The sequence below is a fragment of the Aedes albopictus genome, chromosome 2 (genome assembly GCF_035046485.1).
Source record: "Aedes albopictus strain Foshan chromosome 2, AalbF5, whole genome shotgun sequence".
Lineage (NCBI taxonomy): Eukaryota > Metazoa > Arthropoda > Insecta > Diptera > Culicidae > Aedes > Aedes albopictus.
The window spans coordinates 15841623-15856434 of NC_085137.1; the positions used below are offsets into that span (position 1 = coordinate 15841623).

Below are 14812 nucleotides of genomic sequence, written 5' to 3' on the forward strand. Positions count from 1 at the left end.
CCTTAACCTTCCGTAACTCGCGCGGTTGGCCACCAGCCACCGTCAGCACCACGCTAATGCTGAGTACAAAAAGCGAGATTTTTTCAACGTGTTGTACAAAATACAACAGCGCAATCGCTCGAGGGTTAAAGAAGTCTATATTGATCTAGATCAAACTAGCTTCAATAAAAAAATCCTTACCATCAAAAATTCCCTGATCGACTCCATAATTTCCTGATAATTCCAGGTTTATTCTAAGGTAAATGAAATTCGCCAAAAAAAGTAAGGAAAATGCATTTGGTTACTCAAATTGATGCTCGATTTTGCTCAAATGGTGGCTCATTTAAACCGTTATATTCGAAAGTTTCTCCAAAAACCACCTCAAAACAAAGTGTTATTGAAAAGAGGAAAGATAGAGCTAGTATTTACAGTTATAAAAAGTTGGGTCGGCCATATTGTTTTTGACCGCCATCTAGGGTTTTTATGCCAAAACTTTTTTTCACCATGTTGGCAACCACCGATTTTCAAATGTTTTGCATCAATTGAAAGCTGAGACATTTATACACAACATATCAAAAAATTAGAGATGTCTTTTTTCCTATCAAAAGTTATCTGCAGTTTTGTAAATCAAGCCACGTTTTCTCCATCCATTTCAATGCGCACCGGCAACGACATGCAACAGCATCAGTGTTTACGCCTGCATGTATACAAATGCCCACCTGCAGCAAAATTTGGGAAAATCGGAGGTTCGTTTCCGTGTTTGACTGTTTCTCAATGATGCGGGCATTGCTTTTATATCTTTTTAGTGTTTTTAAAAGCTTCAGCTTTCCATTAGTGGGTTCAGATTTTTAATTCAGTAACAAATTTTGAAAACGACGTATAATCAATGCTACACCATTGATTATACGTCGTTTTCAAAATTTGTTACTGAATTCGTGTTCGCAAACACTGCGAAAAAAACGCTGCATTTATGTAAACAACCGGCACCCGGCCTTGTGCGCAAAATGGCATGATTTACAAAACGGCAGATAACTTTTGCTAGGAGAAAAAGACATCTGAGCGATTCCAAGCAACAGCATCAAAATTAAGGAAAATTTTTAATTCATGATTTTCTATTGAACTGAAACTTTGCACAGTTTTTCAGTTCCATCTAAATCGCCATTTTTCGATATCAAATTTTTATTTAGAGCCACGACTAACTTTTCAAAAGGGTGTATGTGAAAATGGTTCAAAAATATTCAAAAATATGCACAGCAAAAACGGATTGTTCGATTGTTATGAATTTTTCAGCAAAGTTAGATAGCTAAATGGTGATTTCTAAGAAAATATACACTGTGAAAAAAAATCTATTTTATCATTGAAAAACATCATTTTTGTCACAAAAACTCAAATATCTCAAAACCCTATCTTTTTACCAACTTGAATTTTTTAGGGAAAACGGTCCATTGTATTAGCAATCTACCATAAAAATTTGGTGATGGTAAACTAATAAACAAAAAAGTTATAACATTTCAAAAATTTCACAATTTTTACATTTAGTAAAAAAAATTTTTCTGTGTAAATTATTTCGGCCGGGAATCGCGATTTGATGCTGATTTTATTGTTCAGCAAAGTTAGATAACTAAATGGCGATTCCTAAGAAAATATACACTGTGAAAAAATCTTTTTTAACATTAAAAAATATCATTTTTGTCACAAAAACTCAAATATCTCAAAACCCTATCTTTTTACCAACGTAATTTTTTAGAGAAAACGGTCCATTATATTAGCAATCTACCATGAAAATAAACAAAAAAGTTATGACAATTCAAACATTTCACAATTTTCACATTTAGTAATAATTTTTTTTAGTGTAAATTATTTCGGCCGGAAATTGAAGTTTGATGCTGATTTTATTGTTAATGGCCTTGCGTGAGTAAAACAAGTTGTTTTTATTATATATTATATATACATATAATATAATATACTATGTACCGTAATGTTCCGATTTTATCACGCCCTCCGCGCATTAGTCGTTTATTCATTAATTTGCTGTTACATTTGAGGACAAGTGTTTTCCCTCTTCTTCAAGATGAATGTTGAAAGCGTGTTTTGCAACGTTAAAAATATTGAAATGGGTATAGATGTTGAAGAATATTACAGGGCATTTTTGAAAAGGGGCGTAATTAAATTGTTTAAACAGATGTCGCTGATGGCAATTTCTCAGTTGTTGTCGTTTTCGAACTTCCTGCGCCCTGCTTTACCGATGATATACAGATGGCTCGTTTGTCAAATTCTAGACGGCAGGACGTGCAAATGCGTAATTTTGTACACAATGTGGACATTTGGGCATAACCAGTCTCTTTCAGTTTATCTATGGTGCTTTCGGTGAGATTTCGTAACTCTTTTGAACATTTTTTTTCATCAAACGGTCTACAAGAGAGCGTTGAGTTGAAGACCTTTGAGAAAGCGACTGTTCATCTTGTTCGTTAGATTATAATAAACAAAATCACTTATTAATTTTAACTTACTTGTTTGGTGTTGGTGGCTGAAGAAAAAAAATACTATACAATTTTTAATATTCATAGCGGTAGTATTTTTTTGTTTTTTTCGTGAGCATTGTCAGGTATGTATACAGACAAACAAACGTAACACTGGCGAAATTTTCATTGACCACGCCTTCAACGATCATTTTGAATCTTGGTTGTGGCTTTCATAACAAGAAGAGCGCCCATCGTTTTTCTTTGCGTTTGACGTTTCACACTAGCGCCTTCTGATGACGATATTGCACAACGCAGTGTTTCGTGAAACATTTCCACCAGGTGGTGATAGTGTAAACTGGGCGATGAATTTTCACTAAAATTGTTCTAGGCGTTTCGTCTGTTTGTCTGTGGTATGTACCTCTTATGCATTTGTTGTTGTTGAAGTTACTCGCATTCTTCCGATCATAAAGTCTGTTCTCTAAGAGGGATTTTTTTTTGCGGATAAACTAGACGTATACGCGTATAAAAAAACTTTTATTATACAGCTTTTGTCTTAAAAATAAATTCAATTCCATTTTTCTTATAATCAACAGCTTTTCAACACTATCAAGGGATTTTTTCACCAGTCACGTACAATAAAAAGTATGACAATCTCAATATTTTTGATCACAACACTGGATCGCGTCTAAGTTTCAAATAGATACTATAGTAATTACGAATAATCAAACTAAAGTATCATGAAAACAACTTGTTTAATTCAGGCGGTAGCCTTTACAATAAAATCAGCATCAAAATATAATTCTCGAAATAATTTACACAGAAAAAAAATTTTTTTGTTACTAAATGTAAAAATTGTGAAATGTTTGAAATGTCATAACTTTTTTGTTTATCAGTTTACCATCACCAAAATTTTATGGTAGATAGCTGATATAATGGGCCATTTCCCCTAAAAAATTGAAGTTGGTAAAAAGATAGGGTTTTGAGATATTTGAGTTTTTGTGACAAATATCATATTTTTTCAAAGTAGAAAAAGAAATTTTTTACAGTGTATATTTTCTAAGGAATCATCATTTAGTTATCTAACTTTGCTGAAAAATTTATAACAATCGAACAATCCGTTTTTGCTGTACAGCTTTTAGAATATTTTAGAACTATTTTCGCATACACCCTTTTGAAAAGTTAGTCGTGAGTGAATATGAAGGTTTAATATCAAAAAATGGCGATTTATATGAAATTGAAAAACTGTGCACAGTTTCAGATATTTTTGAAATGGTCGCTCAGGATCGACTGACATGACTCCGTGGAATTCCTCATCTCTAATGTTTTTTATAGGTTGCGTATAAATGTCTAAGCTTTCAATTGATGCAGAACATTTAAAAATCAGGGTTGCCAACATGGTGAAAAAAATTTTTTGGTATAAAAATTCAAGATGGCGGCCAAAATCAATATGACCGACCCAACTTTTTATAACTGTGAATAGTAGCTCTATAAGTTATATCTCTTATATCCTCTTTTCAACAACATTTCGTTTTGAGGTGGGTTTTGGAGAAACTTTCGAATATAACGGTTTAAATGAGCCACCATTTGAGCAAAATCGAGGGGTCTGCAAAAATTGTGGTGGCTCTAACTAACGGGGGGTCCATCAATTTGAGTAACCAAATGCATTTTCCTTACTTTTTTGGCGAGGACTTTCAGAAAATCGCCACTAAAAACATGTTTGAAGACAAGGTGTAAATAGTGGACCGGTCTCAGTGAGAGTTACTCGGATGCACTTTGTGCTGTAGAAGTTGGAAAATAAGAGATGTATTGAAAAAGTAGAGATGAGGGAGAGAATAAACAGAAATATACATAGTAGGACGAAAGGGATGGGCCAGTGATCGAATCCAGAGCCCGTCCCTCCTGGAAGTCATGTAGACATATTATAAAACACGCTAAAAAGGATTTCCCAAAAAAGTTTTGGAAAATTTCTGTAGCATTTTCAAGACAAAAGTTTCTACTTGAATTTCTGAATGATAAAAATATGGCAGATCCTATGATGGTGCTTGGTGAAAACCAGTGACGGGCGTCTGGTGAAATTTTCAGAAAGAATGTTTCACGTAACTCCTGCAGTAATAACGAATGCAAATCTTGATGAAAATTTTGGCTAAATTCTTTGAATGAATACTTTCCTTTTCAGAATCTTTGAAAAACCAGTTATGTTTCAAGAAATTTTTAATAAATTTTAAAGTGAAATTCTTGACAAAACTTCTAAGACAATTTGTAAACAAAAATTATTTCGAACGTCTCCTGACTTATAATCTGGTAGAATTATTAATTACTCCATGCCAACTGGGAACTGCCACAAATATTACATCGAGAGAGAAATCCTCTTCTTGTATTGTGCATCAGTTACAAAAGCTTTTCATTCATTATTGGCCATTTGCATGGTTTCAGTCAACTTCACCAGAAATATAAAAAAAACGAAACCACAAAAAAAAACGTTACATCTCTTTTGATGTCATTCCTGCTAGAATACACTGACCCAAAGTTTTCGTGGAACAAACGCGAGGTTCTCGGTTGATGATTGTAAAGGATAATGTACTTTCGCCCACGCAATACCGTCCCACGGCCGCCAACCACTGTGTGACGCACAGCAATCCGCAATAATTATCATCATAATTACATTTTTAATAATTATAAATGTATAACATTTTGCCCGTTGCGTTCGCCGGTCATGGGGGTTGTCCACCCAATTTTTTAACCTACCCCAGCCCCAGCAGGTTGTTGGCTTCAGCTCCACGTAATTGGCGAGGTCGTGGTTGGTTGGCACCCCATCGTGGCGGTTTTGACATGCCAGTTAGCGTTTTGATTTATATTTCCCTATGATATACTGATGACATGAATTACCGAAACAGAAGTTATTTTTCGAGGACCAACCCTGGAACCAGTTGTAATCTATTAGTAACTAGTCAGTTGCCAGCCACTAAGAGTGACATATTCGCTAATTAGCAGACCGCTGCCGTCGGGCACTCTAATTTGTAGGCTTTCTCCAGCCAGCCAGCGGCACTATCAATTATTCATGGCAGCACCAACCATGGCCATCAACCGGGTTGTGTTTTCCGGTGCTCGAAGCACACATAGTTGCAAGTCCACGCCAAGGCAGGTAATTTTCCCTGAAATTCCGGCTATTAACTGCCAAATGTGACCGGGCTGTGTTGGGCGCTCACAGACCTGATTTTCCAGAACCAGCTGCTCGCGGGGTGCCCGTTATTACGGCAGAGAACTGGTAAATACATCCCGCCGGAATCGTTTCATATAAAAATTTAATTATTATGTGGTCGCGACCTGTACTCCTCTCTTTCGGGTGGGTGGGTGCTCGGGAACCATAACCACATGCTGCTGCTACAATGACCCTACTACCTCTAGGACGTGAACGGTGCTGGAGGAAACTGTGTCGCAACAAACCACGTTTTGTGGGGAGGTAGACGCAGAAGGACATCATATCCCAGAAATAAATTCAGCTGGTAGGGGAGAAGTAGATGGAATAGTCACACGAATCGAACCAGCAAGTATCGCTTAAGTTTAAATTTAAAAATACATCCACTTAAAGAAGTTTGGTTAATCGTATTTGCACTAGTTCACTGTTTTGTGCGTGTAGAATTTCGCACTACGGAGTGCTGCGTTCTATGTACGAATACCGAGCACATCTTTTCAAATGTTTCCTAGAAGGAAGAAATTGCCGGAAAATCCCAATCAGTCCGTTCTGAAACACTCTCTCCATCCTCTTCCAACCCATCCCTATTTTTTCGCCCACCCTTGTCGTCGTAACATAATTATGGCGCTTTTTCCAGTAGCAAGCAGCTCGGAATTGTTTTAATAATTTCCCGGAGACGATGCGATGCGGTGGGTCTTCCGCGCTTGGAACTGGGGCTGTAGTGCTGTGCTGTGGTGAGTAGTGAACTGAACTGCAGCGCGAGGCACGCAGAGACCACATTAACCGGGGGAGGGATCCATTTCCGTCCGCGTAGTGCCTTCTCCGGAGGACGGTCGGTGACCACAAATAATATCATCTACCTGTCCGGTAAAATATATACACCCACTCACAGTAGCAGTGGAAGCTACGATGAACAGCGCACAGGGCAGAAATCATTTCTGGGATTTTATTGCATTTTTGCCCTGGTTAATGCGGTGAACGAGAAGGGTGGTATGTATGTCTCCAGGGCAAAAGCTACGATTGTAGTGTAATAGCGCAGCGATTCTTTGAAACCGTTTACCGTTCCCTCTAATCAAGTGGATTGTGGGTCAACGGTGATTATATGGTATCTGGACAATGGACTGGGCAGCTTGGAGCTGTGGGTCACAATGAAAAATTGGAAATGAGTCCACGATTTGTTTTTTCTGCAATCTACAGTGCTTTGTGTTTGGGTTAGATGAAAAAGCGTGTTGAGTTTTCCTACATATGATGGAGTTTCACAAGTGGCTTCGTAGTTTCAACGGTCCTGCGAAACATTCACAAGACATTCCAAATCTCCCTGGAGGGCATTTCTTATCAACAGTGGCAATTTTCATCATATGTTCACTGAATTTCCGTTTTGGGATATTTTTGGCAATCCAAATTGTTCTAGAATTTAGTCCTTGCTATCTACAGCCATTACAGTAACCGTTTTCGTTATAGACTGTAACATTACATAATCAACTATTATCTATACACTCCTTTGAAATTTCATGAACTATTTTCAAACGCTTTTGGGGTATTCTAGATCAGCCGAACTACTCTGGACTTTGGAACATCTGGTCTACACTTATGACAGTATCAATTTCCAATACATTGAATAATGTTACGTGTTTACTAAACCTCCATCACGTCTGGCTTTTCGGGCCCATATGAAGTTGATCATCAATATCAACTCCTTTTCCCAATCAGCCTAAATAGCTGTGTAGTGTCGGTAGCGGTTAGTTCAATTGGCTTAGAATAGCACTACGGACCGCCTGTTCCAGTGGTAGGAGTCCACTAATCAGGTGACCCCTAATTCATGGTGGCAATGATGCAAATTATCACCTCACGAATGCTCAATCAACTTATCAATTGTATTTTTATCGCTTGCGATTGAACTGTACGCCGCTCAGCGATGACCAGAGGCAAAGAGGTGGCAAAACGAACATGATGTAACTCACAAACGATTCTGCACACATCTGTCAGTGCCGCCACATGCTCACCCAAACAGCCGAACAACACCGAAGTGTTTGTGGAAGCTACGGCACGAACGCTCGACAACACAGAAGCAACATTTGCATGTACCGACACCACACCAATAACGTTTCCAGCCTACGATGCTTCGCGATAAGCTGATCGAAAAGCATCGAAAGCGATGAAAAGAGAAGCTTGGCTGGAACGCAACAGCTCAGCATGCTGATCAGCGTCGAGTCTGTTCGTGTGCTATTCGTACAGGAGGTTGGTTTGATAAAGCGAGGAAGGGTGAAAACGTATTCGTTGTCGAAAGCGAATCGCATCATTTCGCGAATGTTTTCACCAAATAGCAAGCTTCCATGGTGGTATGCGGGTTTATGCTTACCAAGCCTAGGAATGAATGGTTAGAGGGGTCTAAGAAAACCTAAGCACTAATCAGGGCGCCCTCCACAGTATTTTGCCTGCGCTAACCGGAACAATAGCGCGGTGGACCTTATCTTTCTCCGGGATAATCAGCAGCCCTTCTTTAGTGTCAAACTTGAGACTGATAAAGGCGGGGTTATGAAGATGTCATTGATTAGTTTAAATTTTCACCTATATGGTTTCGCATCATGCTGTTCAAAGAGTGTATTCTGTGTATCCTCGTCGTTGGCGTTTTCCAATCGATACCGATTTGGTTTCATTGCTGATGTTCTTTTTTGTGCTGTGATTGTAAAGAGTTTAATCTTTCCTAGTTTGGGTAGTGGCTAATGGTTAGGATAGTTCAGACCAATCTTCTGCACAAAAGAACAGCAACGATCAATCTGTGCCGACTCACGCAAAATGTGGCTTCGTGGTCGTGCGGCTAGTGTCACCAAGCATTTATTCACATCGGGCTAAGAAGCGCGGGTTCGATTCCCGTCGCAGCTCTCAAGAGTTTTCGGCTGTGCCACTGGTCGTTGCATATTATTCCGCTGTCTAGTGTGGCGTTCCTTTCAAAGAGTGAATAGCTCACTGGAAGCATTAAACGTGTCCGTGTACATGGTACAGCCCAAGTGGCTTTAGTCCAAGAAACTTACTTCCGCAAGGGGAATTTCTATCTCAAATACCTCGCGAACCTCGTGTTTGCTACTTCCAGTAAAAATGAAATGGAAAAATCACGTGTCATTCCTCGAGCCTATGTGGTTGTCAACAACTGAATCGTTGCTACACTCGTCTTTGAATAAACCACCAGAGATGCATGTGCTGTTGTGTATGATGTATGTGTTTCTGTTGGAAACCTCAACAGGAAATGTGCCTATTGTTCGGATGCTTTCAAACAAGTCATCGCATACTGCACTTCAAAAGGTGCTAATTGTTGGCAGTGATGCTTATTGGCAGCTCAGACATTAGCTTGAGAGGCTTCAGTTTGATGAAGTACTTAAGTAGTACAGATCTTGCATTACTTAACATAGGCAACCGCCCAACCTTCATGGTATCTGCTAGAGAGGAAGTGTTAGACATAACGCTTTGCTCTAGTAGAATTAGTCACGAGCTGACCAATTGGCATGTGCCAGATGAAGAATCTTTATCTTTTTTGAGCATTTAAATGTTACTTCGTAAACATTGCGTTTCAGAATCCCCGGTCGACAAACTGGGATCTTTTTACTGATTTGGATGCGTCCAAATTTAAGATTAAGATGATGCCGTTGATACTGTAACGACCTTCATCATGGAAGCTTTTGAAGAAGCTTACCCTCTGCGATCTGTGAAGACCACAAGAGGAACTTCTTGGTGGAACTCTGAGCTGGCGAAGCTCAAGAAATAATGTTGAAAAAGTTGGAACAGACGACGTTCGGCTCACAATGCCTACCAGAAAGCTGTTCGGTCTGCTCAACGTCTGAATCTGGCTAGCTGGAAATTATAATGCTTCCAGTTTGAATGAAGTCAGTCGGCTGAACAAAATCCTTGCGAAATCTAAGGATTTCCGAGTGAACGAACTTCGTTTGCCAAAAGGTGATTTCACTTCCTCTGATGAGGATGTTTTGGAATATTTATTCACAACACATTTCCCTGGATGTGTAGATATCACTTTTGGCGAATTGCGACAATGTTGTCCTTGCTCCCAGTTATCTCACAATTGCTTGTAATTTTCCATATAGGACATTTGTCATGAAATTACCTTCTCTGGAAGAGTGGACATTTGATTATCTGGAGAGAAGTATTTCAGTCGGCATCGTATGTTACACTGATGGCTTCCTTCTCGAAGGTCTAAGACTACATCACTCTTACTCACTTGGTAGACTGTGCAGTGTTTTTCAGGCCGAAATCTTTGCTCATTTAAGCGATGTGCGATGAGCACTTCAGTAACACGTAATGGGCAAAGTAATAGACTTCTGTTCAGATAGCCAGGCTGCTATAAAAGCACTTGCTTCGGCCAACTCTAGATTGAAGTTAGTCATCGCTTGTCGAACTACAATTAAGGAGCAGAATTCAGGGCACTGTTTGAACTCATTTTGGTATGCTTATGCGTTTATGACGACCCTATTCCCTTACCTTCCTTTTCCCTGTCCCATCCTTTATTCCTTTCCCTTTTCCTCGGGTAAATGATAAACAAGTTCGTATTCATGGCGATGGCAAAATTTTGCCAAATGAAGGAGAACATTCCACATTTTTACGCAAATAGAACCTGAAAAATAAACTTCATCGTACTACAGGATTACACAACAGTACTAGAAAAAAATAGGTTAGTTCATGCAAAAGTTATCTGTAACAAAACCACATGCAATCAATTAAGACAACCGGAAGGAAAGCTCCAAATCGTGCAAAAGAAGGGGAAACCTTACTTAATTTTGTTAATGATTATCTCACTAATGAAAACGCTAAACAAGTAGTTGAAACCTCAGAAACACCGGTAATCCAGACAAGTAGATAACAAAAGACAAAAAAACATGTGGAAACATTAAAAACAACCGAGTAAATCAGAGAGCAGAACAAACTGCACGGAAACAATACACACAGATAGAGATAAGGGAAATAGATGGCAATGCAGCATCACAACCAGCCACGACCAGTTAGGTATTTGTTTGGTTTGGTCGCTGGCAGGTTGCAAAAAGCAGGAGACAAGCTTGTTGCTCTTTTTTTAGTTCTTCCGCAAACACAATACCACTACTGAGAGCAGATGAATACGCAAAGGGGGGTAGTGGGTTATGGCTCAAACAGCATATCAAAATAGAATTAAAACTGGCGCTTCGTTGTGTGTTCCACCACACGGCTACGGCGACAACAACACCTTGGGAAGGGGCAACAAACGATAACAGCAAGATTAAACACAAGGAACGGGAGCGCAGCCAGCATCGCAGATGTTTAACCCTCCGTAACTCGCGCGATTGACTTCCTGCGTCAGCACCACGCTAATGCTGAGTACAAAAAGCGAGATTTTTTCAACTTGTTGTACAAAATACAACAGCGCGATCGCTCGTGGGTTAAACAAAGCAAAAAAAACAGAGATTGGGTGGTAAAATGTACGGAGAGACATAGAGGGCACTCCGGGGTAAAACGGTTGGGGCTCACCTGTGGCAGATGTCGCTGCTGTCTTCCCTAAGAGACCTGTTGTTCGGGTTCGGGTTTTGTTGGGCATGGTTTTTTTTATTTGGGTGGTGGTGGTGGTAGATGTTGTATATTTTTTTCGGAGTTTCGAAGTGATTGTCGTTTTGTTGATAGATGGGGTTTTTATCGCGATGCGGCAGCCGAAGTAGAAGACAGACGGTGGAAAGAGAGAAAAAGACAATTGGTTTGGTAAATAGAGGTAAAAATTAGGAGACGATCCTTATGCTGTTATTGTGAAGGAATTGTTTTTAATTTGATAATTTATACAAATATACAATTGTAAGGAGATACGTAACAAGAAAGTGTAGTCACGAAGAATTAAGATAAACGAAACTCATGTTCTTTGCATTCTGGGGATTCATTACTACAGATATAGTGGTTTTCAGAGAAATATTCACCATAATGATACCTAATTTATAGTGAAATTCTGAATTTGATACGTGAATATGATAATATTATATTAATATATTAAAGGTTGTCGTTATATGATAAACGTTATCTTACTTTATAACTATCAGATTTAAAACAAGCTATAACTATTCGAGCAAAGTCTAACAATAAAATGATAGCAAATCGAAAACTCAATTTGTATTCAGCAGCAAATTGATATCACATTTTGATATCAGTTTGTCTTGACTAAATTTGATTTCAAATTTTGATTTCGTTTTGCTGTCACTTCAAACTATTAGAGCACCTTTAACGGTGCGCTTCTATACCCCGTTTGGCAGCCCTCCATCATTGCAGCAAACTTTACCGGTCGCTGCTGGATGCGCTCGCAAAATAGTAGCGCTATGGGTGGGTGACCAAATACAGTAGCGGGACAGTTGCGCTGCTAAAAATGCTATGGGAATATGACAACCCTACCGATACGAATCAGGGTGATTAATTTGATTGCTACCGGTGTGGAAAAGGGTGGTTAAGTCAAAATGGTAGCGCTGCGCGGGTTGCTCGAATAGTAGCCGCCGTTAATGTTGCTCTTATAGATATTAAGTTTTTATGTTTTTTTTTTGAAACTTCTAGGCAACTCTGTATAATAACTCTAAGAGTATACCATTATTGCAGTTATCTTATTGCATTGAGGTTTTTATATCAAAAACCACTGTATTCAAAGTTATCAATTTGATATCCCTGATAGCAGGAATTGTTCTCAACTTGCTGTTACGGGAACATTATTTTGCTTATTAACCGTTAAAACGACCAAAACGACAACAACCCGAGTTATCATGATTTGCAATATCACAACATCAAAATTTGTTTTCAATTTGCTGTCAGACTTTGCTCGGGTATATAACTATAACAGCTATAGTTAACAGTAAAATGATGATTTTAAGCAACAATTTGCTGTATTGTAACTATTTATCAACTAATTAACTTATTATGGAACCATATCAAGAATAGTAACGCCAAAAAACATTTAAAAATTTGTTAGACGAAGCGCTAGCGAAATTCAGCTAGAAAATTTTAATTGCACTTTCGCCATCTTTGAACTACAAACTGAGTAATTGATGATGATGATGATGATGTCAATGACGAATGTTTCGACGTTAGAATCCTTAAGGACAAACGTCTTGACATCCCGCTTCAACAGTGCATCACAACTTCAAAAGCACAAATCTCAAGAAGCAAGCTTCACACAACAAAGCGATTTATTATTCTGTTCTTGTTCACTTGAAATAAGATTAAAATAAGAAGATCAGGTGCGCTGATTTTGTTTACGAAGAGATTTCCTCGAAATCGTGAGTAGGTGCCAAAGTCGGCCATTGTGGCGGCCATTTTGGGATTCTAACAAGTCTGTCCTTAATTCCTCTACTAACACATTCACCAATCAAACACATTTATCAAAATTTTTGCCAACTGTCACATTCCGAGCCACCTGGAATCCACGCAGCATCCGAAATTATTCGGAAATTTAATATCCGTAAATACCTTTCCGCTCGACAACGCCCGGAACAACACCCACAATGTCGTATTGTTCTCGGTAAACGACCGATAGAAATAGCGTCCTTGGTTCCTACTGCTCCTCCTCCTCCCATCTTTCTTGTGACAGCCAATTCCAGCGAGTTGTTGTCGCTCACTTTCACAATAATTTCCCAACAATAATGGCCCCAAACCCAGCCAGAACCTCGGCGCAGGGCCCGTGGCAGGCTGAGGCTTTATGAAATCATTTCCTTCGCTGAGCACGAGGAAATTAAAATCATTACTCTCGACTCCATCATCCCTCATTTGGGACACCTTATACCTCATCCTTCATCGCTCATCGCTCGGGCCGGGCGTCGTCACCAGCTTGTTTGCTCGTTGTTTGCCCGCCCGGCGATGAGTGTCAGTCGCTTCGCTTGCAGAGTTGCACGACTTGGGTCGAAAGTTTTATCAAAAAGGAAACCGGCGCGGCGTGGCGCTCTTTTCTGCATCGTGTCGTGCCGTATCCTTCTTAGCAGCCAGCCAGCCAGTCAGTCAGTGGCCCATTAAAACAAGTCGTAAAAGTTATAAAAGATGAACGATTTCATTTTTATCTGTTTTATGACTTTTTCACCTGTCTCGCCCCATTTCCGGGATTTTTCTAGCTCCGGTTTTATTTTTGTCGCCTGGTGGTACCAACCGGTCAGGATTCCGTTCGGAGCAGCAGGACGACTGACGACGCGGCTGTGTGTTGCGTGTGCCGATGTTTCACGTAGGAGTAACCTGGACAAATTCTTCGTCAAAGAGAAGTTGTTATCACGGTTGTCAGACATTGTTTGGCTTGCGAAATGTCTTGGGGCTCAGGACTTTTAAGGTCTGCTGAATTTACTACAATTGGCATTCTTTCTACACTTGATGGGAGCCCCATTGATGACAAAAACGATATGCCGCAAGCGTAGATTCAATGGCGATTGTGGTAGATTTTGTAGACATTGAAAGCCCTGTGCTACAGGATATTTTGTAAACCTCACAATATCTGACAATTAAAGACTTCTCATTGTATTGCGGAGAACCATGGATATCGGTGAACAATAACTGTAAACGCAGATTCTCCGGCAAATGAGGTGATTCTGTAGAACTTGTACGATGGATAACCAGAAGTGCAAAACAGAATTCCGGTAGATGCCGTAGAACTTGAAAGTTCTGACCTTTCGGGCATATTTCAAACCTCACAATGTCTGACAACCATGAACAAGACTTCTCCTTGCATTTCGGAACACCCTGAACAACAGCAGAGGTGAGCAGGAAGCATAGATTGAATGGCGATTCGAGTAGATTCTGCAGACCATGAAAGTCTTGAAGTCCAGAACACTTTGCATACCTTACAATATCGTACAACCTCAGAAATATTTTCTCGTAGAATTGCGATGTACCATCGATAACAAAAACCGTAAACCGCAAGCGTAGATTGCATGGTGATTGTGGTAGATTTGGAAGAACTTGAAAGTCCTACACTACAGGACATTTTGCAAACTTTAGAATATACGACAACTGTTAAAAGGCCTCCTCGTTGGGTTGTGGAGGATGATGGATATCAAAGGACAATAACTGCAAACGTAAATGTAGGACTTGAAAGTCCTGAAGTTCAAAACATTTTGTGTACCTTACAATGTCGTACAACTTAAAAAAAATTCTCCTAGAATTGCGGAGTACCATTGCTAACAATAACCGTAAACCAGGG

The 14812-nt window shown here is 39.5% G+C and overlaps 1 protein-coding gene across 13 annotated transcripts in view; it reads right to left on the bottom strand.

Moving 5' to 3' along the window:
• The window catches only part of LOC115262131 (CUGBP Elav-like family member 2), a 1100715-nt gene that overhangs the window by 15154 nt on the left and 1070749 nt on the right, over positions 1-14812 (bottom strand). For 11 of the 13 annotated variants that reach the window (XM_062849221.1, XM_062849222.1, XM_062849220.1 and 8 more), the window contains one exon: positions 11140-11175. The exons of 1 other annotated variant lie outside the window; for it this stretch is intronic. In XM_062849221.1, the coding sequence (XP_062705205.1) occupies positions 11140-11175 (36 nt within the window). Of the gene's footprint in view, positions 1-10625; positions 10939-11057; positions 11176-14812 lie in introns of those variants that run through there. One more of the 13 variants, XM_062849226.1, reaches the window with a different exon arrangement.